At 54.8% G+C, this 27,985-nt stretch overlaps 1 protein-coding gene across 2 annotated transcripts; it reads left to right on the forward strand.

Annotated features, from left to right (window-relative positions):
• Positions 1–5,989: 5,989 nt before the first annotated feature.
• RRBP1 (ribosome binding protein 1) lies at positions 5,990–26,037 on the forward strand. 2 transcript variants are annotated; one of them, XM_010577797.1, is made up of 23 exons: positions 5,990–6,694; positions 10,417–10,565; positions 10,801–10,923; positions 11,892–12,044; positions 12,374–12,492; positions 13,257–13,410; positions 15,300–15,438; positions 15,775–15,962; positions 16,139–16,176; positions 17,358–17,448; positions 18,002–18,094; positions 18,462–18,554; positions 18,657–18,737; positions 19,159–19,248; positions 19,669–19,761; positions 21,238–21,309; positions 21,495–21,590; positions 22,029–22,112; positions 23,418–23,510; positions 24,102–24,185; positions 24,680–24,778; positions 25,293–25,436; positions 25,676–26,037. In XM_010577797.1, exons 1-23 carry the CDS (start codon positions 6,013–6,015, stop codon positions 25,712–25,714), a joined length of 2,997 nt encoding a protein of 998 aa, XP_010576099.1. In that variant the 5' UTR covers positions 5,990–6,012; the 3' UTR covers positions 25,715–26,037. The 2 variants fall into 2 exon arrangements, with proteins under 2 accessions (XP_010576099.1, XP_010576101.1); XM_010577799.1 differs by lacking the exon at positions 23,418–23,510 and having other exon boundaries at positions 5,996–6,694; positions 25,676–25,871.
• Positions 26,038–27,985: the final 1,948 nt, after the last annotated feature.

The following is a 27,985-nucleotide window of genomic DNA, read 5'->3' on the forward strand; positions in this document are numbered from 1 at the left end:
AAAAAAATAAATCCCTCCCAGCACTACGACACCCCCCCAGCAGCGCGGGGTCTGGCGATACCCAAAGAATTCAGAAACAGCTCGGCGACCCCATAAACCTCCGGACATCCCCCCCTCCGCCTCACAACAACCCTGGGGTCTTTCCAAACTGGATGTCACCAACTTTCCGGTGGGTTTACCGGCAGGACGCCCCATTTCTCGCCCCTCCGGGAAATCGGTCCGGCGAGGAGAGCGTGCGCCTGCACACGTGGCCGGGCACGACGGAGGAACGTCCCCGCCTGAAATGTCAGCTTTCCTCTTCGCAGAAGCGATGGCAGCGGCCTCCCCTCGCCCGCATCGCCGGGAAATGGCTGGAAGGAATTGGGTGAGGCGGGCGAGGATGCGACCCTGGGATGTGAACCCCGAGCAGAAGCTGACGAGGGCCGGCGGAGGGGAGAGAAAATTTTTAATAGCCGCTGCGGAGATTAAGTCAAGCCGCAGCTGCTTTACGGTGCTATTATGCTCTTCTCGTGCATATATATATTTTTTTGGCCTTTTTTTTTTAATTCCGAGGCTTAGGAAGGGAGCTGGCAGCACTGCCAAGGGCCTCGGCTGCTGTTCCCACCGCACCGCAAGAGCTAATGGAGCGCTAAGACACGTTCAATTAAGTCGAGCTGTAACTGTTGACGACCGGTGGCTGATCTGGAGTTGCTGCGTGGAGTAACACATGCTGCCAGGAGGCTGGAAACGCACAGTCACTTACGTGGAAAATGTATTTAAACAGTGGCTGCCGGGGACACGGGCAGGATCTACTGGCGGCACGCAGGCTTTTCTCATTTGTTTTTAATTTTTGTCTCTCTCTATCGCAACAAGGCGGAGAGAGAAACTCCAGGAGAAGATATCTGGTGATTGTCTTTTATCTGCTGGCAGTGCTGCTGCCTTCTCCCGCTGCCGGGCTGCCCTGCTATCGGCAGGATCAGGCCTCCCAGTTCCCTCACCCTCACCCTCTCCCTCCTTTGTGCTGGCGGAACACTGTCCCTGGCCACGTCCCTGTCCTCGTGCCGCTTTTTGGCGAGAGAAGCTGCAGACCAGGGGCAGGCGAGGAGACGAGACTTTTATTTCTTCGAACCCGTAGGTGCTGCCCGCTTCTCGCCCTGATAGCCCCGGAGATAGTTTTGCGTTTCGGAAATAGCCGAAATCTCAGCCTGGAAACTTTTGCGTTGGGTCAGCCAGCTTCGACTGACTTGTGTGTGTGTGTTTAGGGTGGGGAGAGCTTTTTATTGGGTTTTATTATTTTTTTTTAACCTGCTGGGAGGTGCTGTAGAGGAAAAGGAGCTGCAGGTGCTTCGCAGGCAGGCGTTGCTGCGGGCTATGCGAAGCCCGGCTGCATGAACCCAGTTCTCTCTTTCTCTGCCCTCCGACACTCCATCACCTCTTCTTCTGCGTTGCTTTAACCTGAGATGCCACCTTGACACCACGGCAAAGCGCAAGCCTTGGATTGCAGGGGGAACAGTGTCCTGCTTGCAAAGAGCATCTTTTCCCATCTGCAGCACTTATCCAGACCAGGAGGTGATAACAGATATATTTTCCTTTGGCTGTGTAAAGAAATAAGGTTTCTGTAGTTCTTACAAAACCTGTCTCTTCCTTTGCTCCTGCCCAGCTGACGCTTGACCTGGCTGATTTAAACCAGGGTCGGTGGAGGGCCGAGTCGCAAAGATACTGAATTCCCGTGGATTTCATGGAAGTGGTCGCAGAGGGCAGGAAAGGCTGGAGAGGTGGGAAGGCTCTAACCTGATTTTTGACACTTAGCTGTCTCTGGCAAATGCACCCGGTGCCGTCACGCTGCGTGTGTGTGGGTTGGTTTGTCCTGGAAATTGTTTGGTGTTGAAAAACCAGCAAGGCTGAGTGCTTTACTGGTTTTGCTTCCTTAGGGCGAGTTGGACTTTTGCTCGGGGCAAACAGAGGCGACTGCACGTGCGGGGTGGCGAGGGAGGTCAGGTCTCCTGGGCTGTTACCTGGGATGTTGGGAAGTTTGATGGATAATGAGAAGAAGCCACAGGAACGGAAGAGTCGGAGCACAGCGTTTCATCTGGCTCCTTTACAGGAGAAGGCCAAGTGAAATACCAGTTGTCCATCTTATTCTTGTTCTGGCGGTGGTGAAAAGCTTTATCTGCACAAGCTATTTTGGGGAAGGAGTTTGCCTGTGGAGATATTTGGTGATTTCCACTGTTTTGGCTGGATGAGGAGTAGAGGATGATCCTGCTCAAGAAACTTCACGCAGGTAAACATGCTCAGTGTCAGACGTGAACTTGATTTTTCAAACACGGACTCTGATAGCTGGTGGTGTCCCTGCACCCCTTAGGCACACAACCCTCTCCCAAAGCAGCCCGGGCATCAGATTGAAAAATGCCGTCGTAGGGACAAAGTCCCGTGGAGGACCAGAAGGTACAGAGAGGAGAATGCTGAAGTCTTCAAGCCTCTTCCAAGCCTGGCTCTCGAGCAGAACGTCTACGTGTGAAACTATCCCCTCGGCATCCACGAGCCGACAAGCAGTGATACCTTCGGTGCCCTGTATTTCCATGTCCTGGCTAAGGTTTTGTGCTGGGGGGGGAGTGCGGAGGGCTTCCCTGCCGAAGGGCAAGGCACGCACGCTCCTGCCGCCGCGCTCGCGAGGAGGACTGGGTCTTGCTGTGTGAATCCAGGGGCAAACTTTCAGCCCATCGAAGGGCGAAGACGGCGAGGTCAGGAAATGCCAAAGCAGAGCTTTGCTCCCGATGCTAACGCTGCGGCGCGGTGCTTCTTGCATTTATGCGTCAGGAAGTTCCCGGAAAAAGACTTTTCCTTATCCCCCCGAATGCCAAAGCCAGCCTGGTTTGATTTAAGCGTGCGTGGTAGCGTTACAGCCTGCCCGCGCCGTCTTCGTGCCGTCGGAGCGATAGGCTCTTCCCTGAACCCAGTTGTTGGACTGGTCTGTGCCAAGTCTCAACCGCAGGAGGAACTCTACTGGTAGAACTTGCTCCTTGGAGTCAGCGCCGGGTCTGCCAGGACCGGTCCGTGCCACGGGCTGCGGGACGCGAGCGGTGAGACAGGGAGACCAAAGTTTCCCCTCGCCGTGATAGCACTGCTGGGAGTTATTGCTGCCCGGTTGGTATTTCTCGCTCTTCATTTTGGATTTTCTCCCGGCACGCCTGTCCTTGGGAACAGCCCGGGATTTCTCCGGTCCACCGTTGGGAGCTTGCGAATGGCCCGTGCGAGCATCTCAAGCAGCTTTCACGAGCTCTGGCTGCTGCGACGGCTCTTCCAGCAGGTCCACAGCTCCTCTAGGTTAGTGCTCTGGGATGCTTTTTTCTCGTGTTGGTTTTGTTTTGCAGGGGCTTGTTGGGGGTTTTTTTCTTTATCTAGGAAGGACTTTAATGCTAATCTGCGTCGTTATCTCACCCTGGCTATAAAGCCTGAGAGGAGGCAAGGTACAGGCAGTTTTTACTGCACCGGGGCTGGGTGAGGCTGCCTGTGGGGGAGAGGGAGCGGGGGGCTCAAAGACCCCTGCCTGTAAGGATTTTGGGGGGGGTGCCAGCAACGCAGGGTGGGATATGGGTCAGACAGAGGGCTCTGGCACCACCTCCAGTACTGCCATCTCACCCACCTCACCGGTCTCTGCGTAATAACACCGTCCTCTCTCAGGCATCCTCTGCGTGCTGGATGGCTCTGTAGCGGAGGTTTGGGTTTTTTCCTCTGTTTCCATCCTCCGTGGGCTCCATCCAGCTGCTTTTGGAGGTGGCAGTGGCAGCCGGTGCGGTTGGAGTGCATTTGCCAGCGCTCGGTGATGCCCTTGCCCTATGCTGGAGCGGCAAATTTTTATCTAAATACGAAGCCGTGGTGGCGTGACGTCAGGAAATGTTTCTTTTTACCGATGTGTTGGGGTTGCTGGGTGAGGAACGCGGATCACCTTGTTCTGCCCCTAAACCGGCTCCTGGGTGTTTTGGTGTAGCCCTAAAACCAGCACAAGGTCATGGGTATGTGTTCTCCAGCCCTACTTTTTATTTACTGCCAGGGAGAGGAAATCCAGCCCTTTTCACCCTGCAGGTTAGGAATAATCTGTCTGTCCTGGTGGGGAACCATCCCAAAGCCATGCTGCCGCGTCAGAAAGGAGTGACTTGGCACCACTTACGCTGGGATAGAGTGGGCTGAGGCCGTTCAAATCCGAAATGGCCGGGGCGGACGCGAAATAGTGATGCCTGTAGTATCAGCTGGGATCTCGAACGGTGCCCCGGGGTAGAAAGTTGGCCCTGCCAGGAGAAGCTGGTTCCAGCTGGCGTTGGCAGAACCTCCTGCCTGCCAGCTCTCTCCTGCTTTGCCTGGGATGCTTGGAGAGGTAGGCAGGGAAAGCTGAGCTGCTGGGGAAAACATCCTTCCCCAGGCAGGTGGGTGTCTCTGGTGGGTGGGAGATGGCTGCTTTTGCAGCTCCATCCAGCTCGGGTGTTGGAGGAGATTTTTTTTCATTGCACTGTCACCCCCCCCTTCGCTGGATGAGGAGCTGTGAGCTGCAGATTCGGCTGCGCGTTCGCTGCGCCGGCTGTTCAAAAGGAAAAGGCTCCGAGGTGTCTCCCTGGGAGCACTGAGGTTTTGAAAAGATGCTGATCTCCTTAGTTTTATTCTTATTTTTGCCTCCTCCCCTTCTAGCCCCTCCTTCCCTCCTCAACCCACAACCTCTTAAAGAGGAAATTTGATAATGTTTACAGTTAAGCGTGGGGATGGGAACTTCTGATAGCCGAGGACTTTCTGCATTTTCCTGATTATGTTTTGAAGCACAGTGATGAGAAACCGCAGCCTGGCACCTCCTGGAAAGTGCCCCTTTGCAGATTAACTGCCCAACTTCAGCATCTGGGGGTTCGTGAGCCGCCTCGGAGCAACACGTGGAGGTGATGCCTCAATGGGAGCAACGCGTGAGCGGGACAGCAAGGAAGAGATTGGCTTCGAAACTCAGGACGGGGTTCAATTAGCAATTAAGGAGAATGCAGACAGCAGCATCTTCCTCTGTGTGCGGTCGCATCCTGCCTGCCAGATCTCAGAGCAGGCGGTACGGTCTCCGTTGCTGCTCCATGTGTTCCAGGTGGAGAAACTGAGGCTGGAGAGGAAGGTGGGAAGGACCCTGTGCCCGCTTTGCCCGTCAGCTAGTAGCAGAAATGCCACATCCAGCGCTCCCTTTGCAAGTCTCACTTCTTCCTGCGGGCATCTGTTGGGGAGATGAGATAATTAATCACCAGGCTTTTTTTTTTTTTTTTAGCTTGAACTTATGACTTTTATTGGTATTTGCATCTCAAGGAAATGGTTGTGACTTGGTTCTCTGTGTGGTGTCTGTCCACGCAGCGTTGTCGCTGAGCTGGTTCTCGTCGCTGGGAGCAGCTACCCAGCAGGATGTGGTCACCGTGCGTCCTCCTCGCCGGGCTGGGCAGAAACCAGCGGTGCCACAGGGTGCAGGTGGCGAAGGGAAAAAGCCAAGGCTGCTGCAAGGCTGGGGAAAGCTCTCCTGTGCGTGCTTTCTCCTTCCAGGAGGATGTTTTATTCCAAAGTTGATAGCCGAATGTGTGGCTGGGTGCAATGAAAAGGCCAGGTGCTCCAGGGAGAGCCCGGGGACGCAGCATCACGCAATGGTCACGTAAAACCATCTCATTGGACATATAATGGGTAGTCGCTCATGGCTGTCTCCGATCCCATCGCTTTTTTTTTGCCTTCCCCCCCTCTTTGGTTCTTCTGGAGGTTGCTGCGGCCAGTGAAATTCGTCGCTGTGGTATGACTGGACCTCATCGGCAATGTGGTGGAGGAGCGCAAACTTGGGGGGGTTGTAAGTAAATGGCCCTCGCCAGGGGTGTGTGAATCTTGAACGTTTGTCTTTTCAGTGCGTGGTGGTGCCATTTGGCGACACAAATGTCTATATGAAAATCCCTGCTCAGAGAGGCCGTTGCATCATTGTTTTTTTTTCCTCCCCACTAACTGTTGTTCTGGTGTCTTGCAGGCACAGAAGAATAAGGCAGGATGGATGTGTATGACCCTCAGACGCTGGGTGTTATGGTCTTTGGAGGCTTTATGGTGATATCAGCCATCGGGATCTTCCTGGTGTCCACCTTCTCCATGAAGGAGACATCGTACGAGGAAGCCTTGGCCAAGCAACGCAAAGAGCTTGAGAAGACCCAGCAGCAGAAAGTAGAGAAAAAGAAGAAAGAGAAACCTGTTGAGAAAAAAGGAAAAGCGAAGAAAAAGGAAGAGAAACCTAACGGAAAGATCCCAGAGCAGCAGCTGGCTCAGGAAGTGACAGACTCTCCCAAGGATGTGGTTCTCGAGCCTCCTGCGGTGCCTGAGCCTGTAACTGTTGAGTCTCCGATCGCAGCGGTCTCAGTGGCCCCCCAGGAAAAGGAGAAACCTGCTCCATCACCTAAGGAGAAGAGGAAGAAGGAGAAGAAGGTGGCAAAGGTAGAGCCTGCTCCTAGCCCGGTGTTGGCTTCACCTCCTGTCAGTGTCCCTAAAAGTTCTCCTGTCTTGGAGGTGACCCCTAAGGAGGTGCCCGTTGTGGCCGTGCCGCCGGTTGGCACGCAGCAAAGCGCTCCGGTCATCAGCTCCGTCGCCATCAAGAAAACCGATGCTCTTCCAACCCACGAGGAGCAGAAGCATGATGGACCTGTCAAGAAGAAGGCCGCGTCCAAGAAGAAGAGCGAGCCAGGTAAGGCCAAATTCCTCTGCGTATATCCCCATCGAGAAAGCCAGCAGGGCACCTTGGTGCTGTTAAAACAGAGCTATCCCATTTTGAGATCTCTTCGTTCTTCTTCAGCGTTGGAAACGGGGCAGCTGTAGAAAGGCTGTCTCTGGTGAGATGGACCATGTGCGCCAAGGAGAGGGTGGACCGAAAAAGCCTGTACCGCACTGTAGTTCTCCCCGGGGGGAAGTACAGTTGAAGTCAAGAGTTTCTTGACTTGTTTTCACTCTGTAATGTGTTGCCTCCTGCATCGGGTACCTCTGCTTGGTGCTTAGCTCCTTGGTCCAGCACACAGACGTTAGAGAGTTACAGGTTCTTCTCAGATTTGCTCTTGCGTTGTGGGTCTCTGAGCCGATCTGCACGCCGAGAATGGACGGGAGGTGTAGGTATCTGTCCTGGGAGAGGGGGCGGCTGCCAAGGTGCTGGATATCTGGGTGGAAAGCCAAGACAAGGTGTTTTCCCCCTGCAGCCCTGATTATTAAAAGCACACAGGAGCTCTACCGCTCTTCTTCTATGGGGAGGTGGGTCACTGCTAGAGTTTCCTCCTTCTTCAGTGGAGGTGAAAAACAGCCTATTGGAGGAGAGAGGGTTGAAGGTATTTTATACTGCAGGGGACTGATCATAGGATAGTTAGAGGGAAGTAACTTTGGATATGTCACAGGGAAGGGAAAGCTTGCCCGTCATCGTTCATGCCTCACTTGATTGACTCGGAGATAGAAGAGATTAAAGAAGGTGGCCCTGAACTCTCCAGGGTGTAAATAAGCGTAGGGAGGGGAGAAACAGCTCTGTAGCTGCACTCTTGCCTCTCGTTGCACCAACGTGAACAGTCTGGGTTTTATTTTTGGTTGAGTGGTAATTACAGGCACTAAAAATGCGAGTGCTTTCAGCCCTGTAGAAGTGTTCCCATATGGACACATGGGAGAAATCCCTCAGGTGTTCTCAAAGGCGTGACATGGGGTGCATAGGTGTCATTTCTTTCTTTATTTACAAAAAACCCAACCAAACAAAAAGACACCCCTACTTGCTAGCCTTCTCCAGCACATCCAAACCTGGGCTGCTGGGTAACCTGGCAGTTTCCACACCCATGTTTTGGAAAAGGGTCTGCTACTTAGCAGGACATTTTGCGGCTGCTGGTCTCTGAGGTTGGGTTAAAACCCTTGTGTCTGCTCCTCTGAGGAGAGGATTTTGCTGAAGGCCATCTCCACATAGTGACGAGGTTTGAAACGGTTTAAGCAGCCGCTGCTGGAGGGTATCGCAGCGATGGTGTTGGGGAAACTGGAGGTGGCTGGTTTCGCATGTGCACACGGGGATGCACTTCTCTAACTCTGAAAAACATGGCCCTAAATCCAAGCTGTAACAGCTGGGGGAACGTGGACGGGAGATGAACTTTTAGCACTTGTTAAGTTGGGAGGTTTTTTGGCTGCTCCGAACATCCCCTCCTTTGGGTATGAAGTGCCGATCCTGCATGTCTTAAAAGCCAAGAGTGATGTCTTAGCTGCTCCTGTGGGATTTTTCAAAGGAAAGCTCTCGGCAGTATTTGCTCCACGAAGCTGGCTGCAGTTTGACCAAGGTATTGTGGACAGCCTTTCGGCAGCTGTGGTCTCTCCTCCTCAAAGGCAGAAGCAACAAATTATCCCGTGGCAGATAAAAACGGGTGTTCAAAATGTTCAAAGACACGTGCTCGGCACTGAAACAGATGGCAAACCTGACAAGAGCGTTTTTCTCTCGTGTGGGTCATTTTTAGCCTCCTGCATCACACAAAAACTTGCTTGCAAGTGGTTGGCGCGTACTGGGATCCCAGGTCGTTACCTGTGATAGCGGGAGCCACGCTCTCCCGTGAAACACGCGTGGGAAACATGGTGTGGGGCTCCACGCAAGGACCATCCGTGTCTCCCGTGTCCCCTCGGGTTTGAGAAGCGGCTCTTCAGACCCCTCGCCCTCGCTGTGCTTTCCCACGGCAGCTTTGCCGCGCGGCCGCTTCTTGTTTCGTCTCTTCCCTCGGCGAGGCGCGAGGTTTCCGACTCCGCAAACGGGCTCGGCGGCAGCGTACGCTTCCTTTTGCCACGGCTTGGCAGGTTGCCCCGGCTCCCTTTGCCAGCTGCGAGGTGGGGTTTGCGCCGTGCCCGCCTTTGCGCGAGCATCGCTTGTGCAACGCTGCGTGGGAGACGGGCAAAATTTCGCTCGGTGGGTTCCTCCACCCAGTGGGACCGGGCCAGGGGGTGCGATATGCCCCCCTGCATCCGTATAAAAAGCAAAAAAAAAAAAAAAAAAGAAAAAAGCCAAGCTCTTGGGCCTCAGTTGCACAAGACGGTGGGGCTGCCCCAGCTGCGCTGCTGGGAAGTGGCTGCTGCTGGTGAGACAGACTCTGCTGCTGCCAGGGTTTAGCGCTGCTGTCCTGAACCAGAAGCCAGGAGCAAACGGCGTGTGCTGGAGCTGCTAGGCTTTCCAGGGCTTTGCTGCTCTGTTGGTGTGGTGGGTTGACCGTGGCTGGCTGCCAGATACCCACCCAGCCACTCTCTCACTCCCTCTCCTCGACAGGATGGGGGAGAAAATAAGATGGGGAAGCTCGTGGGTCAGGATAGAGACAGGGCGATTACTTAGCAATTACTGTCACAGGCAAACCAGACTCGACTTGGGGAAAACGACTTTAATTTATTTCCAGTTAAGATAGACGAGAAACAGAGACGAAATTAAAACACCACCTTCCCTCCCTGCCCTTCTTCCCAGGCTCAACTTCACTCCTTCCCTCCCGACTCCTCTATTTCCCCTCCCTGAGCGGTGCAGGGGGCTGGGGGCTGTGGTCAGTCCGTAACAGCTCCTCTTGGCCTCTCCTTCCCCCTCACACCTTTCCCCTTCCATGGGCTGCAGTCCTTCAGGAAGAGTCTGCTCCAGCGTGGGCTCCTCTCTCTGCTCCCTCCTCCTCCTCCTCCTCCTTCTTCCCTGGCCTTGCTGCCTGGGGGGGTCCGAGCTCTGTGTTCAGGAGATCCTGGTGTTAACAGCTTTAGAGGCTTTGGAGCTACTGGAGTCCAAACTGCTTTTTCTTCTGGGATTTTTTTAGGAAAATAAGCCCACTGGGCCATAGATACTGTGCAGGAACACCTAAACCACTGCTGCCACCCTCTATCCGTTGTGACCATGTGCACTGTCGTCCTACAAACAGCATCATGGTCCCTGGTACTCCTTGGCTTTCCCGGGTTAGCAGAAGGGTAGGGGAAGGGTTGGAGTCACGTCATTCCCTTAGCAAAGAGCTGGAACAAACCTTCCTGGTGAAAGGCGGGAGATGACCTTGCTGCGTTCTGCATCACTGGCACCGCTGCGTGGGGTGATGTCCCCCACCAAGGTCGTATCACAGCGCGGTCCAGCTTCTGATGCTTTGCTCCCTGGCATTGGCAAAGCACGCCCAGCTCCTGCTGGGAATCACTCAGTTTGATGGAGGGTGGAGGCAAGGTGGTGGGACCAGTAGTAGAGCCAGGCAGAGGTGAGAGCTGGCCCAAGAAGCAGACGTGTGCAGCGAGTGTCACCTCCAGCACTTCTATTGCTTTCAATTAGTGAGGTCTCAAACTTGACTGTGGAAATCTCAGTGGATGCTGCTTTGAAACGGCAGTCGTGGGGTTGAAGCCAACCGAGATGATGCTACTCAGCTCTGCTGCCAGCTTGAGCGGTCCCAACCCCTCCTCTCTCCTCCCTAGCACCCGCGGACTCGGACGGACCCCTCTACTTGCCCTACAAGACGCTTGTGTCCACCGTCAGCAGCATGGTGTTCAGCGAGGGGGAAGCCCAACAGCTCATCGAGATCCTGACGGAGAAAGCGGGCATCGTCCAGGATACCTGGCACACGGTAGGGCTGCCGACGCCGACGTGGCCGCCTGCCGCCGGGGCTCTACCGAGCCTCAGGAGGTGCGGAGGGGAGGGAAGGTACCCTGGTTTTGGGTAGGCTGGCCCCAAAGGTCACTCTTGGAGACCGGAGCTGAATTTTCCCCTGGCGCAGAGGGCAGGATCCCACTCGCGTGGGGTTGGAGGGGATGGGTCCGGTGATGGTGGTCCCCAACTGATGTGCCGCCCCGTGCTGGCAGGCTACGCAGAAGGGTGACCCGGTTGCCGTCCTGAAACGCCAGCTGGAAGAGAAGGAGAAGCAGCTCGCCGCCGAGCAGGAGGATGCAGCCGCTGCCAGAAACAAGCTGCGGGAGCTGAGCAAGGTAAGCACCCGCGCAGCCCTCCCGGCATCCCCGGCGTGGGCTCCGCTCGTCGTGGCTCCCCGTATCTAGTCCCCCTTGGAGGTGAAGGCCAGGGGTTCTCTGGGCCCTTCACCCTTTTGCTGTTTTCTCCCCAAAAAGGGGAGGAGAGCCCCGCCTGACCTCCTTGCCTGGGCCTGATCCAGCCCAGGGAGGCACCAGCCCAAAGAACCGCAGCCGCAGGGCAAGCAGGGGAAAACCCTTCTTGTAAGAGATTGCAGCTTTCTGCTGCTTTAGGGAGGAAAAGAAATCCCTTCCCGTCTCTGCCCGGATCCCTTGAGCCGAGAAGGTGATGATCAGTCCCTTTTTAAGGAGCCTGATCCTATTTCCAGCCCCTGCTCCCCAACTCAGCGCCCTGCCTCCACCTTTTTTTGGATGCTGAGGTCGGAACAGACCCCTGCCACGCTGGACTTGGCACCTCCTGCCTCGCAGCCCGTCCGTCTGCCTGCAGGCAGGAGAGGAGAGGGCAAAGCCAGCCCATGCACTCAGGTGCTGTGCTTAAATCCTTGCCCGTGCAGACTGCACGGAGGAGCACGGTGTGGCTCAGCCGGCTAACAGAGCATCCTGCCTTGGTGGGGGGCAGAGGATGGTTTTGGTTTGGTTTTGGTTTGGTTTTGTTTTTTTTTTAGTTATTTTCCTGCTTTGCCCCAAACTTTATGTGATATTATTGATCCTAGGAGGGGGGGAAGTAAAATTCCAGGCTGTCTTACTCCTTTCTCTTAGCTGGCTCAATGTAGAACAACAGTGGCATCCAGTGGCCGCAGAGCCCAAAACAAAATGCTGGAGGAAACGTAAGCTAAACGGGCATGGAGGCAGCTCCGAAAGGGCTGAACTTCTAAGTCTTCTGAGCTGGGAGGCCACTGGTTTCGCATCCCCTTAAGGCAGCAAAACTTGTATACTGGGGACTAACTGGGTGACGTCTCTCCTCGAAGGAACTGGCTGCCGAGCGAGCCAAAGCGGTGGCCGTGGAGGGCAAGCTGAAGGAGCAGCTGCTCGCCCGGGAGCGGGAGATTGCGGCGGTGCAGGCACGCATGCAGGCCAGCTACCAGGACCACATCAGCGAAACGCAGCAGCTCCAGGGCAAGGTGAGCCCCGCGTTCTGCTCTGCAGCTTCCCCCTCTGGCCGTGGGGTGGGTTTTGGTGGCAGTCGTGTGGTCTTTTGGAGAAGACCAAGATGGGCAAGGGGGACCAGAACCTCAGGGAGGGGGGCGAGACCCTGTGATGCTCCTGGACCGTGGTCTTCAAGGGAGAAGAGGCACATGGGAGCATCCTCAGGGAACGTCGCATCCCTGGGGGCTGTCGGTACCACCAGACACCCCCCCCCGTGCTGCCAGTCCCTCTCGCTCATCGCGTGGGCTTCACGGGGAGAGCAAAGGGGCCAGCGGCGGCATTAACCCCTGTTGGGTTCCTCTAGATCCGAACCTTGCAGGAGCAGCTGGAGAATGGTCCCAACACGCAGCTGGCTCGCCTGCAGCAGGAGAACTCCATCCTGAGGGATGCCCTCAACCAGGCCACCAGCCAGACAGAGAGCAAGTAAGACCGGAGCGGGGGGAAAGAACCCAGGGCTGCCCACTGGAAAACCCTGGGGTTGGCTGTCCGTCGGGTTTGGCCACCCCTTTTCTTGAAGGTGCTTCTCCAGATAGAGGAGGGAGCGAGGAAGAGCTTGCCAAATGGCTTTTGGGGGGGCTGGCAGGGGAAATAAGGATGTTCTTCCCAAGTGGAAGGGCAGGGGAGACCCTCTCTGCTTTGGAGTCACCTGTGCTGATGCTAGAGCCAGCAGACAGCGGAGGGCGGGGGGAGAAAGGACCAGAAGGTGCCGTGGCACTTCCACCCCCTTAGGGGAGCTCGTACTCTCAAAGTGCAGAAGAAATGCAGATGGGAGCGATGCTGCAGAGAACCGAGACCTGCCTAGTGCCTGCAGAGCAAATAGGAGCTAGGTAGAAGAATTTCACACTCCTTTTTATAGAAAGTCTGAAATGGCTGGTGATTAACAGCAGTCCAATAATTACAGAGCGGACTCCAGCTGCTTAGAGCGCTTCCTCTTGTGTCTGGGAACACAGATCCTCGCGTCCTGTACTTCATGAGAAAGGAATGTCTCCTGTGACTGAAACGCGGCTTTTGTAAAGTGATATGTCAGCTCTTTCCACCCCCTCCCTGAAGGACCAGCCGTGTCCTAGAAACAGGCGAACACAGCCATTGAGATGTTTCAAGTCCTGTATCGAGGTTTCCCCCCTAGGTAATATCAGAGATGCTCGACTGGCCTGCGGGCTAAAATAACCCGGCTTCTGTTGGTGCAGGCAAAACGCTGAGCTGGCCAAGTTACGGCAAGAGTGCAACAAGCTGATGAAAGAGCTGTCTGAGAAATCAGAGGTGCTGCAGCAAGAGGAGCAACAGAAGAAGAGCTGGGAGATCAAAGCGGCAGCATCCGAGAAACAGATCGAGCAGCTGCAGGTCAGGCAGGCGCCGGCAAACCCTCGCAGAGACGGGGTGGGTGGCTAAATTGCATGGGATCCATGGACTTGGCCGTGGGAAGAGCTCGGAGGGATATGAGCATCCGTGGTTGGAAAGCAAGCTTGCCTTGTGGACCTCTTAATTACCTCCCCCTCCGTTAGTTCGTCACATGCGATGCGCTTTTTGTGGAGCATCACTAGCAGCGCCCGGGGAGCACGATGCCCTGGTTGAAGCTGTTTTTCTCTCTCTACCTGTGAAGCTGACGAGCCTGGTGGGAAGGACTGGGGGGGAAGGCGAGATGCTGAACGCTGCTGGGTGGTACCCGAAGGCGAGAGAGAAAACGCGCTGGCCCCTGCCAGCCTGCGCTCGCACCAGACCGTGGGTGGGTGCTCTCTCTCGACTCAGCTTAAAAACGGGTTTTTAAGCCCGTTGCTCTCCTCCTTGGTGCAGCAGGTAGAGCTTGTGGCTTTTTTGTTGTCACCAGGGTGTGGCTGGGTTTGGGGTTTTTAGGGGTGTTAAAGGACACCTCCCAAGCAGAACCTCTGAGCACGCTGTCGGCAGAGGAGCGGCGATTCAAGGCAGGCTGTACCCACGCAGGGAAGAGCATCTTCTAGGAGAGGGGATGCAGCGCTCCTGCTGGGATTCCGCTAAGCTGGGGGCTGGGAGCATGGATCCCGGGTACCCCCGACCCGGGAACTTGCACTTCTTTCCCCCAGGGGTGGCAGACAGGGTGAGGGATATGATGGATCCCTCCCGCACGGGCTGTGGTATCCAAATTGCTCTGGCCTCTTTACAAAAGGGCTACGGTGGCAGAGACCTTTATCTGCACATGCCAAAATGGTTTTGCGGAGGTGCTACTAGAGCAAGGGGCCTTTGATATCCTTGCTCTTAATTTTTAGGGTGCTTGAGGACGCAGATCTCCTTTTGGTGGGCTGGTTTTGGCCCCTACTGCTTTTGCAGGCAAGAAGCAAAGGGGGTGATGTGGGCACGCAGCCGGCATGAAGCTGCCTTCCTGTCTCAAAACACCAGCTTCTAGGCATGCTTTTAGGAGAACTTCTCCAGGGCTGTCAGCTTGCTGCACACCTTAATACTAATTAAATGAATCATACTAGCTGGAGGACTTTAAAGCCAGCGATGTGTTTCAGACGCTAGGGAGAATGTGCTCCATAGTAACACCTGGAGCTCTGAGCTGACAATACGGGGTCAAATCCTCAAAAAACAGAGAATTCCTGCTTTCTTGGTGGTTTTGGAAGTGTAACTCAGACAGAGGCAGGGCTGCTGATTCACCTTCTTCTGTCCCCTCCATGCAAAGCCACATTTCTCCCTCTGCAAGGGTGCGACTCGTAGCCGTAATGCTGCTGGTTTGCAGCACGCTCCTCATCCTCCTCCTCTGCCTTCCCCTTCGAAGCGCCTGCCTTGGCCAGGCCTCTTCCTCGCTACTTTCTAAGATGGAAAAAAAAAAAAAAAAAATTTCTTCCCTGGCCCAAACTGCACAGAAAATTCCTCCGCGTGTGGAAACACGTGGTTGGGTGTCTCCGTCCTGCTAAGCACCGTGGCAGTACCGCTGCCTGCTGGGCTGGGGCTGTGCGTTAGGACCAGAGCTTTAAGAGGTTTTTCAGAGCTTAGCTCTCCGGAGAAGAGGATGGCCGTGGTCTTGGCCCAGAACCGAGACGTTCGGGTGTTGTCTGCTTCCCACTTGAGGGCTGGCAAATGATAAAACGTGAGCACGAGGCAAGATGCTTCACGCACAGGGGGAGCGTGGGGGAAGGATGACTTAAACCCCCCCAAAGCACAGCTTAAGGGTAACATTATGTGACATACGGAGCTTTGCTTCAAGTTGGCCGGGGTGCCTGGCACGCTACGGAAAACCTTCTTTTCCTGCCATGCAGGCTTCCCAAAGGGAGATAGAGGCGACGCTGCAGAAGAGGCTGGACGAAGTAAGCGATGAGCTCCGCAAAACCCAGACCAGCTACAAAACCTTGTTAGCAGACGCCGAAAAGGCCAAAGGCCAGCAGCAGAGCATTTCTGGTGAGGACCTTGGATGGGCGCAGGGAGAGCTGTGGGGCAGGTGGGGTGCTTGGTGGGGCTGGTCGGGGCAGGACAAGGAGACCCAGGGATGAATTAGGCTGCCTGGTGTTGGTGTGAGCAAGACGTGGGACCGGTCCGTGGTCCTAGCCTAGGATGCCGCTCCAATGCTTCTCTCCTGTGCTGTCCTGCATCCCTGCCGGCCCTTTGTATGCCTCCTGAAAGCATCCATGGCCAAGGCTTCTTTGGCCAAGAGTCCCGCTTGGGCAGGGCAGGGTGAGGAGTCTCCAAATTTGTTTGCACCTACCTTACCATGTTTCTTACCCTTGCCTCCGACAGAACTGCAGGCCAAGCTGCTGAGCTCCGAAGCGGAGGTTAAAAGCAAGTTGCTGGAGCTGGACGACATGAAGGGAAAACTGCAGGATGCCAGCTCGGAGAATACGAAGCTCCTGGAGAGGATTAAATCCATCGAAGCTCTGCTGGAGGCAGGCCAGATGAGGGAGGCAGAAAAAACCAGAGACTTGCAGGTCGTGTGCTCGTTTAATTGGGGCGGGAGGAGGAGAGGGGGTTACGCCGCTCAAGCAAGTGTTTCTGCACTGTGTTAACACAGTACCTGAGTTATCTTTGCTGTGGGATGCCACAGAAAGAGCTGACCTGCATCGCGTGCCTAGGACAGGTAACGAAAGTGCTTTTTCTCTTCCAGGCAGCCAATGAAGCAGAAATGAAGCAGCTGCAGTCCAGGTGGGTCTAGGTGCACATGGAGACCGCTACAGCACCTCCAGCTTGCTGTCCGTGTGTCCCGGCCTTCCCCGGGTGCCGTGGTTGAGGGCTTCCTGCCCTCTCCATTAAGCAGGCTTGGGGACTGGAAAGCTGGGAAGGCAATGTCAATCCTAGCCAACACAGCTGTTTCAAATATTAATTGACTCCAGTGCTGGCCCCAAATAACAGCCAGTCTGTTCTGAAAGTGAGACTGTAATTGCTGGCAGGCACGTGGAGGCTGACTGGTCCTGCAGAACAGGAGGTTCTGGTGGTGCTGGTGCTGGGGGTGGGATGTCCCTGATCCAAGCTGTTGCTCAAAGCTGGGCCAACCAAAGGAGGCTTTTTGGGGATGTTTCCAGGTATCTCCAAGGATGGAGATTCACTGCCTCTCTGGGTCCCCGTTCCAGTGTTTGACAATCTCTTCCCCCCTCCCGGTGCCAAAAGGTTTCGTGGCATTTAGTTGGAGTTTCCCAGGTCACGACTTGTGCCTGGTGCCCCTTGTCCATGCTCTGGGCACCTCAGAGAAGGCTCAGGCTCTGCACGGGAGGATAATTTCTCAGATGCCCCCACTGCCAGCGGGCATCCAGCATTCCTCTAAAGGAGGGCAGCTGTTCAGTTGTGCTGGTACCCCAAGAGACTTGGGTGGTTCTTGTCAAGGACCTGAACCTTCCTTGGTCTGCTCAAGCTGAGGCTCCCTTCAGGACGGATGGTGGATCTGAGGGTGCGGAGGGAAGCTGCAGGCTCTCGGCCGTCTAGTCAGCAGCCCTGATTTATGGTTACTTAAGGTAGTAGGATGATGCTTTCAAAATGCAGGGCTGTGGGCTATCTCAGCCTAATGAGCTGTGGATGGGAGTGTGTCAGGAGCAGTCCCAGTTGTGTAAGCCAGAATTTTGGCGTTTGGATCAGGTTACTTCTTCCTTTTGTCCTGGGTGTGCAGGCAGCCAGCTACTCACTTGCTTGTTATTGCTAATAAGCCACTAGAAAACTAGATCCCACTCCAGCATTGCCATGGCTGTGGTTTTTAGTCCCACTCCCTCCTCCTCCCGCTGTGTGTAGATCCTGGAGCAGACCGGGATAGGAAGGGCTGTGATCCCCTTCTCGACAGCTCGCTGCCCGGGAGGGAGGTGGATGCTGAGACTCACTCCTGCATTCTGCTCTTCCAGGCTCCAGGAGAAGACGGACCAGCTCTCGTCCTTGGAAAGGGAAGCCACAGAGCTGCGGGAGGCAGTGGAGCAACAGAAGACGAAAAACAACGTACGTGAGTGAACTGGGCTCACAATTTTTTCCTCCAAAACCCAGACCTCTGGGGTTTGAACGACAACCCATCGTCATCAGCTACCGATGGCTCCGTGGTGTGGCCAGAGGCTCTTCCAGACCCGTGGAGCACTGGAGGCATTGCTTTCTCTGCCGGAGAGCAGAAATCCCCCCCGGCAGGCTGCTCTCTGCTCCTTATCCCTCTACTACAAGGTGGTATCAGTTGAGTATCAAGGAGGCAACCTTGCAGCCCTCCACTTGGCCTGTGTCCTCTCTAGGAAGCTCTAAGCATCCTGATGGCTGCTTGTGGAGCTCCTGCCTCCATCCCGCTCTGCTCTGCTCCCTCGAGGCCACTGCCTGAGCGATGCGATGCATCGGGCTGCTGCGAGGATGGAGGGGAAAGGGGCACACGTGGGCGGTGGGATGGAAGACCCTTGACACAAGCAACGGGCTGCCGCCCGTTTTCCTGAGCGGAGGCTTTGAAATCCTCTGCAGTGCCAACAAGCAGCTTGGTGGCCTTCGGCTTATTGCCCTCTGTGTGTGGTCTCGGCAGGACCTTCGTGAGAAGAACTGGAAAACAATGGAAGCGTTGACCACAGTGGAGAAGGCGTGCGAGGAAAAACTACTTGCTGCTACAAAAGCAAAGGTGAGCCCGGCGTTTCTCTCTGTCGGCGATGCCTGTGTTGTAGGGGAAACGTTCAGCCTCCCCAGGCCACCAGAGATGTTTGCCCTGGGTTGTCTGCCTCCTCTTGGGAGCAGTACTGAACCAACCCTCCTGCCAGCTTCTCCAAAGTTTGTCTTGAGGTGCCGTGTATCCACGGTACAGGTCATGGTTGGGGAACCAGGAGGATGGGTGACTCGGGAGGGACGTTTTTGTGGTTCTCAGCAGCAGCAGTTTTCTCTGTTGGCTGGTTTCCCCATGCCAGCTCACCCTCGTAGGCACAGAAAAGCAGGACCGGCAGGCCAGCAGGCACCCAAAACCTCCATCCCATGCCAGTTTGTCCCTCTTACAGGAGGAGCTGGCCCAACAGCTGGACGCACTCCAGACGCGAACCAAGCAGACGCTGCTCTCTGCCCTGCCCGGAGTCACCGTGTCCTCGCAGCAGGTGGGCACGGGCTTTCTCAGACCCCTGCAGAGCCTCCGCCGTGCGGGAAGGACAGACATCTAAGTGTCCTTCTTCTTCCCTGTCCTCTTTTTTCAAACTCAGGATTATGACACGTGGCTACAAGAGTTTAAGGAGAAGACCATGTACGTGCTAAAGCAGCACACCATTACAACAGAGGCACCGGTAAGTGAAGGGGCTGGAAAGTGTTGAGGGAGTCCTTGAGGCCCCCTTCAGGACGGATGGTGGATCTGAGGGTGCGGAGGGAAGCTGCAGGCTCTTGGGCGTCTAGTCGGCAGCCCTGATTTATGGTTACTCAAGGTAGTAGGATGATGCTTTCAAAATGCAGAGCTGTGGGCTATCTCAGCCTAACGAGCCGTGGACGGGAGTGTGTCGGGAGCAGTCCCAGTTGTGTAAGCCAGAATTTTGGCGTTTGGATCAGGTTACTTCTTCCTTTTGTCCTGGGTATGCAGCCAGCCAGCTACTCGCTTGCTTGTTATTGCTGATAAGCCACTAGAAAACTAGATCCCACTCCAGCATTGCCATGGCTGTGGTTTCCACGTTTCTTTTCCTCACCTCTCTCTCCATCACTTCCCTCTCCTTTCAGGATTCAGCACTTAAATTAAAAGAGGCGGAGGAAGCGCAAAGCACTTTACAAGCAGAATGTGAGCAGTACAGAGCTATCCTTGCAGAGACGGTAAGTTGCAGCCCTTGGTGCCGCGTTGGTCTTCTACTAGAAATACATTGTGAGAGGTCTCTGGGCAGCCCAGGCTGTCTGTGGGCTCGTGGTGGGCATCCCACAGTATGTTGGGGGGGCTGCCGCGTAGATTATTCGCCAGTGAGACAGGAGAAGTGGAAAAACCTGAATTTCTAGAGCTCTTCTTCAGCCTAATTGTGTTGGAAACCTTCCTGGTGGTGGTGGGATGTGGAACAGCAAGGGCTCTGCTGAGCAGGGAACCAGAAGCCCCTAGACCTACCTGGGGCACCTAATTCTGTCACCCGTGCTTTGGCCCAAATCCTTGAAGAGGCATTGGGCATGCGAAAGCTTCTAGCCCTGACAGTGCTCGGCTCGGGAGGGTTGGAGGAGGTTTGGACCCAGCTGAGGTTTTGCCGACAGGAGGGGATGCTGCGAGACCTGCAGAAGAGCGTGGAGGAGGAGGAGCAGGTATGGAAAGCAAAGCTCACGGCGTCCGAAGAGGAACTCCAAAAGGTGAGTGTTCGGGGCACGCCTGGGTTTGTCGCTTGTGTGCAAAAGGCTGGTGTTGGCTATAAATCGGATGGCGACCTACACTGTTCCTGCCAACCTTGAACTCTGAGACACGGGGACTCTCCCTTCTCCCAAAATCCACCCCCCCTGTCACTAAACCAGCAGACAAGCCCACCTAAGATAGGAGCTAAGCCTCTGTCCTCCTGGAGCCCCCCTCCCCGCCTGATGTGTGCCTGGACCCTGCCAGTGGAGCAGGAGGAATGCTTGCAGCTCCCGGGTTCAGGCGCGCTCGTTGGGAAACCACGTCACCGCTTCAGCAATCTGAGCTCCGATCCTTGGAAATCGGGCTGAGCCCTCCTGGTGGGCGCTGGCTTGACGGGACGAGAGCACGTGCAGGGCTCTTGGACTCCCATTTGCAGAAGAACTTGGCTTGCTCTCAAAACGCGGGTTAACCTTGGCGTTCCTTGAGCCTTCAGAAAGGAGCTGAGGTCCAAGGCACGTACTGCACATAGTTTTGGGTCCAGCTGTCTGTCTAGCTCTGGGTACTGCTCTTCCTAGTTAAAAAGCCAGCCGGTAGCTGCCAGAGAGCCATGGTTGCCCAGGATTTTGGTGAGGAGCGTGTTTCGTGAGCTCTCGTGACTTAGCTGGAGCCTGGGAGAACTTGGCTGGCAGTGCCTTTTCTGCGCAGCGGACTTAAGTTATCTCCTCCCTCTTGAATGCAGAACTGAGATGAAGCTACTTTCTTTCCCCAGTCTGGCTGCTCCCCGTCCATCAGATGGGTTTTTGAAGTTAACTGGGGCTGCAGGGAGGTGGGGGAGCTCTCGTACAAGAGATCTTTGATTTCTCGGCCCGTTGCTGGGGCTGGTGTAGGATTGCACTGGGATGACGTGGCTGCCGGTGGTGTGCTGGCAGCAGGGTGTGCGTGATGGGATGAACGTCTGGTGGCTAGGGCAGGTCCCAGAGCAGTCCTGCCTCTCTGTGGAGAAGAGATGAATTCCTCCTTTCTGAAAAATTCAGCAACCGTGGAGCCCTCTTCAAAAAGCAGTCCGGGTTTAAATGCAAACCCCACGCTTTTTCTGATAGCTTGGCTTCGCTTCATAGCAAAGCCCATGGCGCCTCGTTGGAAAGTCTACCTTGCTGCTTCCAAACCAAAGGCGCTTTCGGTAGGAAACTTGCAGCGAGTCTGATGCCAGTTTCTCGGGTGTTGAAAGCTGACTGCAGCCAGCTGAAGTCCAGCAGGCAAAAGCCATTAACCTTGCTCCACGATTTACAGCCTGGGCTTGTTGGACTCGTCCTCCCCGGGAAGAGGAGCTCCTGCCCTGCAGGCTGTGGAGCTCCGCTTTGGTGTCAGGTCTTTTCCGCACTCGGGTACGGGATGAGGTGGGAGTGAAATACTGGCTGGTTTTTAGTTGAACGAAAGATGCTCAGTCTCCACGTGAGACGCCGTTCACCGACCTTCTCTAATCCTTTCTGGCTTAGTCGCAACTTCAGCTGAAATCCCTTGAAGACGTGGTGGAGAAGTTGAAAGCAGATCTGCAGAGCACAGATCAGGTAAGGGGTTTTGGGTACGGGGGAAGGTCCCCGTGCAGGGGCCGGAGGGATGCGCGCTGTGCTTGGGCTGAGTCGGGACCCATCTCCCGACTTGCCCTGGGGAAGGCAGGCTGGGACCAGGGGATGTTTGGGATGTGTTAGACCTCAATCTCACCCCCCTCCTGCTTTCCTCCCTTTTAATCCAGCTAAAGGAATACACCTCTCTTCTGGAAACGCAACTGGAAAATCACTTGGAGACAGCCAGCTCCGAACGCCAAAACTACACAAAAGAAGTTGAAGTCGTAAGTGTGGCGGCCGTTACCTTCTTAAATGCTTCTTTCTTCTGAGCCTGACTTACCACCCCATACGTGTTTTGGGGATTTGGGGAGTGCCCTGGGGATCCTTAGCTTTGCAAAGCAGGAGAAAACACACAGAAGTGTTTGCTCCGGTCTGGGTTGTAGACACCGAAAGTCAGGAGATGGGACAGGGAGATCTGTATGGAGATGCTGCCCACTGCTCCTTGGTGGCCTGTGGGATTTCTGTAACACAGGTGGGATGGAGCTGTCTCACGGTTGTCTCTCTGAGCAGGCATCAGCAGGCAGGTTAGCAAGTGATGCCATTGTGGCCTCTTTGAGAAGATGTTGCACCCTAAAAATACTTCCTTGGGCCAAAGGGCTCCAAAACCAAGTGCATAAATGGACTTTTTTTTTTTTTTCTTTCTTTCTGTTCCTCCTCGACAGTTGAGGCAGCTCTTATCAGAGTCCCAGGAGCAGCTGGAGGCAGCGAAGACAGAAACGCAGAAGCAGAGCAAAGAGCTGGCCTTGGTAAGGGGTTACCCCTGGAGCTGCCCTGCTGGGACCTCACTGGGTCTGGGGCCAGTTTGCAAACCCAGCTGTGGGGCTGGCATCCTCCCCACCAGTTCGGGGAGGAGAGGAAGGCACAGCCAGCGCACGGGGAAACCTGGTGCTGCCAGGCACCAGACTGATCTGGCTTTCTGAGAGGATGTTTGAGACCCAGGAGGAGATTTTTATTCGCTTGCCTTTCCTCCTGTGATGGGAAGGAAGGGAGCAAGGCTTGCACAAGCTGGTGTGTAGCAGAAGAACCCAGCTGCCCCACCGCTGGACACTGGTTACCCCAACACCACCCTGGCGTATGGGTTTGGGTGCCTTAAGCATCCTTCCATCCATCCATCCATCCATCCACCCATCCACCTACCTCCGATGGGAGGACTGAGGCTGTGCAGCCCGTGTGTAGGGGTTGCTCAGGGACCCGAAGGATGGGGCTAGGTTTCTGCAGGTAAATGGGGGAGAAGACTGGGGCCAGGAGAGCTAACAGACCTGCCAAAAGCAGGAGGGCTTTTGTTTTTAAATCCATACTTTGATTGTGAGAGGCTCAGGAGATTGTTTTTAAAATCCTCGGCAGTACCCCTGGCTCACAGAGCCGCTCGGAGCGGAGCAATCCGGGAATACGGTTTCCCGTGGGTGCCGTGACTCTTCCCAGCCTTGCAGCCGCTACGATGCAGCCCCTCACTCTCGAGGGAACGTGGCACAGGGCCATCATTAGCCTTAATCTCATTAGATGGGCAGGCGGTTATAAGTGTGGAAGATATTTGTGTTCCTCCAGCGACCTTCCCTTTCTTCTGGCCAAGGGACGCCGTTAGCTTGCAGCTTGACTGCTGGTGCTGCTGCGATGCAGGATGGAGCCCTGGTAGATGGAGTGGGGGGGATTTAATTGGGGTGATGTTCAAGTAACTGCCTCCCCAGCCATCCCAGCTGTGATCGATGGCAAAATGGGGTCTGCCACCCTGCCTCGATCGCTTTATTTAACACCTGGGCTATGGCAGTGCAAACCCTCAGCGGTGGCTTTAAGCCAAGGTGCCGAGCGATCGAAGAGCAGACGAGGCACGAGCGTGTGCTCTGCGCTCCTAGGAGCTGTCGTGCCTCAAACTGCCCAGGTTAGGTACCACCATCCCACGTCTAGCAGAAACCGAGGCGGTTTTCCAAACATTTCAGCTTGCGTGCAAGCAAAAAAGGCCGGCAGACTTTGTCTACGGGTCCTTGTGGGTCTTGCAATGGCTGCGGTGCGGGGATGTGTAACTGAGCCAGGCTTGCTGGTCCTCCTCCTTCCAGGTCAGGCAGCAGTTGAGTGAGATGAAGAGCCGTGTACAGGATGGAGAAGTAGTGGGGTTACAAGCTGACCCAAGCGAGCCTGCGCCCCTCGAGGTTAGGGTGGTGAGACCGCTGCCCGTGGAGGCACTGACCCTTAACCGTGTCCCTTGTCCCGTCTCACCGTCTCTAACCGCATGGGGAACCGCACGTGGCTTTGCTCAGGGCTGTCGTGGCCGTGTCGTCTCCCGTCCTGTGTGTTGGGGGGGGGGAAGCCAGCCCCCCCCCCCATCCCTTCAACCGTGCATCCTATTCCCACCGGGAATGGGAATTTCGCCAGGCTGTTCCCCTTGGGAGCCCTCCGCCACGGCATCGGGCTGGCAGGATTTTGGGGGAGGCAGGCAGGGGATGCTGCAAGCCCTTGGGCCAACGTGGCCACGAGACGAGGCTTCTCATCCCAAGTCCCAGCTGGCGCTGCCTGAGGAGCAGGCAAAATTTGGCAAGCCCCGGGCTCACCATCGGCATCCTCCCGGCTTTTGTGCGGAGAGGGGATGCCGGTACCTCTTGCCCTTTGGCGCCCTGGGGAAAGCTTTGGGTTTCATTTCTTCTGCCTAGCCCAGCTTTCTTGATGATGTCCCTGCTAGCTCCTCTCTTGGGTCTTTTTTTTTTAATTTTATTTCTGGGTGTTTTCCCCTTTTCTCAACACAGTTGAAAACCCAGCTGGAGCAAAATGAAATGCTGGTGGAGAAGGAGCAAGGGCTGCGGCAAAAGCTGGCACTGGAGCTGGAGGAGGTAGGTGCGGGCGAGGAGGATACAAGGGTTTGCAAAGCTTTTATGGGTTCTTGGCTGCTAATGAAGCCCAAGAATTAATTTGAAGAATTAATTTGAAGGTTTTTCCCCATCCCTGTCCGCATCTCGGACATCGTCGCATTCCCTCCCCCATCTGAAGAACTTCTTGGAGCAACTGTGCTAAAGCCACGAGGCATTGCTGGCCCCTCGCATTGCCCCTCTCCCCGTCCCCCCGTATTTTTTACAAGCTCTTTCCCTTGAGGGTTTTAGCTGGGTTTCATCCTGCTTCTGGTGAGAAATGCCATCTCCCTGGTGGAAGCTGGATCAGCAAAAGCAACGCGTTGCGTTTAGCATCCAACCGTCCGACAGCGGCTCTATAACCTAACTCTTCGCCAGGGGCAGACCCACCGGCGACCACGGGCTGTACGGGAAAGGATGCGGGAGATGCCTGCCGCTGTTAGCGCGTGTGGTTTTTTGACTATGTCCCCCCCTTCCAGGCCCAAAGGTCAGCGTGCAGTTTGCAAGCAGAGCTGGAAAAGCTGAGACTGGCTGAAAACGCAGCAGCTTCAGACACGGAGGAGGCCCAGCATCTCAAGGTGATTTGGCTGCCCTGCTGTCTTGTGCTTTGGTGTTCAGCCGAGACAGCAAAAGATGTGTCCGAGCGGGACTAAGGGTGTGATTTATCGTTTTGGGGGGATGGCGGGGTAAGGTAGATGGTTCCCCTGCCCGTAGCTCCCTGCCTGGGGCTGGCCGTGAGCTCCAACATGGCTAAAGGACAACAGGGTGCAAGTCACAGCCCCTTCAGCCTTGTTGGCCAAGGTAAGGGCGATGCTCTGAGCAAACGCTCTCCCAGGCTGGGCTTTTCACCTCTTGGGAAACCGTTCTGCTCCCGTGAGGTCGTCTCGGCCCGTGGCATCTCTGGGGAGCCAGCGTGAGCTGTAGCTGATGGGGTGATGCTTGGTCACCCTGGGGAGGGAGCTGGGTGCTCCTCTGGGTCGTGGCCACCGAGGCGGCGGGGTGCAGACCCGAGGTGACGTTTTGGAGAGGGGGGAAGGTCACCAGATGGCAAAGGGAGGCTCAGGCAGATGCCTTCTTTTCACTCCCACGTAGGAAAGACTTGAAAAAGAAAAAAAATTAACAAAGGACCTGGGCCAGGCAGCAACCAAACTACAGGAGCTACTGAAGGTTACCCAGGACCAACTGGCCAAAGAGAGAGAAACGGTGAAGAAGTTGAAAGAACAGCTTCAAGAAACGGTACTTGAGGTGGCCACGGCCACCCCTCCCCTTGATGCTGTCGGGCAGTGGTTTAAAACCAGAGGCAAGGTGGCACTTGCTGCCAGAAACCATCTGCGTGGTTTTTGGGAAGCCCTGGGACCACGCGAGATGGTTCTCCCTGCCCAGAAGGCAGGACCCGGCCCATCTGTGAAATACTTTGACGGTGAGAATAAGGTTGAGACCCCGCTGAGTAACCCACGTGTGTTTTCCTTCTCCAGGGGGAAGAGGACAGTTCAAAGGAAGGGACCTCAGTTTGACGAGTCTGTGACCCAGACCTTACCGTTCAACTTACCAAAATGCCTTACACATTCCTAAAAATAAAAATATATGCTGAATTTACTGTAGATAAAAGATACAAGACATTAGTGACCCAAAACCTAGTTTTTAAACTTAAAAAAAACAAAAAAAAAAAACAAAAAAAAACCCCAAACCCCAATCAGTAAACACTGCAGGCGTATGTTTGTAAGAAAAATCTTCATACTGTTTTGTACAACCGTTCGTTTCCCCGGGGAGCCGCTCCGGCTGCGTCGGGGCGGGCGCCGGGGCTTCACCCTCCTGTCGCAGCAGAACCCACGAATGTGTGAAAAGGGAAGACTGTGTTTGTACATCAACCGGTGCAATTATTTTTATATTTTTCTTTTTTTTTTTTTTTGGAGTGAAAGAAGTGTGAAAGCAAGACCCACCATGGAAGGAAGCCTCTCTTTGATGGGTGGCTCTTGGCACGTATCCTTTTGTGTATTTCTGGGTGTCAGTACAATTAAAATGACGTAGTGAAAAGAGCTTGTCCTTGCTTTAGTTTTCTGGGGTTTAGTTGTTTTTTTTTTTTTTAAAGTTTGCAGGCCAGGCAGGTCTTTGGGGTCACTGAAGAAGGACCCTGCTTTGCCCAGGAGCAGATCCTTTATTCTCCCCCTTCCTTGCTGTGCTGCAACAGCCATCCCCCTCTGGTTTTTTTTTTTCTCCAATATAAAAGGAGAGAAACTTTTCCTTCCAGATGCCTGTGTTTTCACGCTGGCGGTGCACACCGAGCTCCTCGAGGGAGCATCGCACGCTGCGGAGGGTGTCACTGCCATGGGGTCCCACCGAGCGTGGGGACGGGGCACAGTGGGGTGACCCACGCCAGCCCAGCGGGGACCGTTCCTCCTGCTTGCTTTAACCTCTGCGCTCCCCGGGAATTTTGTCCCTGTGGGTGTTTGTTGTGTGGTGGTCGTGCTCGGTCACTGCCGGGCTCTCCAGCCCTCTGCTCTCCCCTTCTTGTGGCTTTCCGTTTTAATTTTTTTTCCTTTTTTTGGTTCTCTCTTTTTTTTTTTTTAATCTTTTTCTTCCTCTTTTTTTTCTTTGTTTTTCTTTTTTTTTTTTTTTTTTTTTAAGCTGGTTTCTTAGGAAATGGCAGAGGCCACGTGACAGCTCAGTGCCTGTCTCCCCACAATAAAGCTGCTGAGCCTGATGCTGACATCAGCAGGATTTAAGGGGGGGGAAAAAAAGGCCCCCGAAGCACTTATTCCCTCCAGGGTGTCCAAAAAGTCAAGCCCAGGAAGAGGGATGAGGGTCAGACCTGCCTCCATTTTGTTACTGGGGAAGGCAGTGTGCGCTCAACCTCTATATTAGACACCAGAGAATCCACGCAGGCAGAACTGGGCAGACACATGTCCCGTCCCCACCCCCAGCACTGTGGCTTTTAGGGCTGTGATGGAGAAGGGATGTGCAAATCACACAAGGGGGTGCGTGTGTCCATCCCCTGTCTCTGACCAAGCTGAGACCTCACACACTCATTACAAGCCCTGATTCCCCCCCCATCACCTCCTGCTGCAGAGCAGCAGACCTGGCCTGTCACATTCTGGCTTTTAAAGATTCCCAAAAGTGAGGAATTTTACCAGGATTGCAAAAAAAAACCCCTGTTGAGCGTACCAGGGGGGCTGTCACCCCCCTGAGAGCCCTCCGGTAGGAAGAGCCCCAGAGCAGCAGGTACAGCGAAGTGAGTGCAATCCATCGGTTTTTCAGTTTTTTTTTTTTTTTTTTTTGCTTTTGCAACAACGATTTCCTTTATTGTCAGCTCTTGCGCAAAACAGAGCAGATACCCAGGCGTTAACACAGGAGCAGTAACAAAGCCCTTCCCCAAAACCAGCACAACGCAAGGAGAGCAGCCGGCATCCCGGGCAGGGGGCTCTGATGGGGCTCCAGAAGTCGCCCAAGAGTAAATTCGATGTCCCCAGAGTCGGAGGACATGGTGTCCTTCCAGGACATATCACCAAGCTGGCTGCTTTAGAAAGAAAGAGAGGAGCTGATCTTGTTAAGCAAAGCTGGAAAAAACCCACATCCTTTTGGGGGAAAAGACATTTAGCTTCATTTTTGATATCTGGAGTGGTACCGCTGGGATTTTTTTTCTTCCCTCGGCACCTTGGCGGAAAGGGAAAGACATCCCGAGGGGCTAGGAGAAACCCAAGCCTTGCCCGCCAGCACGCAGGGCTGAGGACCGGCCAGTCCCTGCTCTCCCAGGAGCTGGTGGGATTTCACAACGTGGGCTTTGCCGA

The sequence above is a fragment of the Haliaeetus leucocephalus genome, unplaced genomic scaffold (genome assembly GCF_000737465.1).
Source record: "Haliaeetus leucocephalus isolate CR32 unplaced genomic scaffold, Haliaeetus_leucocephalus-4.0 Scaffold577, whole genome shotgun sequence".
Taxonomy (NCBI): domain Eukaryota; kingdom Metazoa; phylum Chordata; class Aves; order Accipitriformes; family Accipitridae; genus Haliaeetus; species Haliaeetus leucocephalus.

What these genes read in the sequence shown, in the direction of transcription:
- RRBP1 (XM_010577797.1), top strand. Translation starts at nt 6,013, where the DNA reads ATGGATGTGTATGACCCTCAGACGCTGGGTGTTATGGTCTTTGGAGGC. An exon ending in CCGAAGAGGAACTCCAAAAG is followed by an intron (nt 19,762 to 21,237) that starts GTGAGTGTTCGG and finishes TTTCTGGCTTAG; the next exon opens with TCGCAACTTCAGCTGAAATC. An exon ending in ACACAAAAGAAGTTGAAGTC is followed by an intron (nt 21,591 to 22,028) that starts GTAAGTGTGGCG and finishes CCTCCTCGACAG; the next exon opens with TTGAGGCAGCTCTTATCAGA.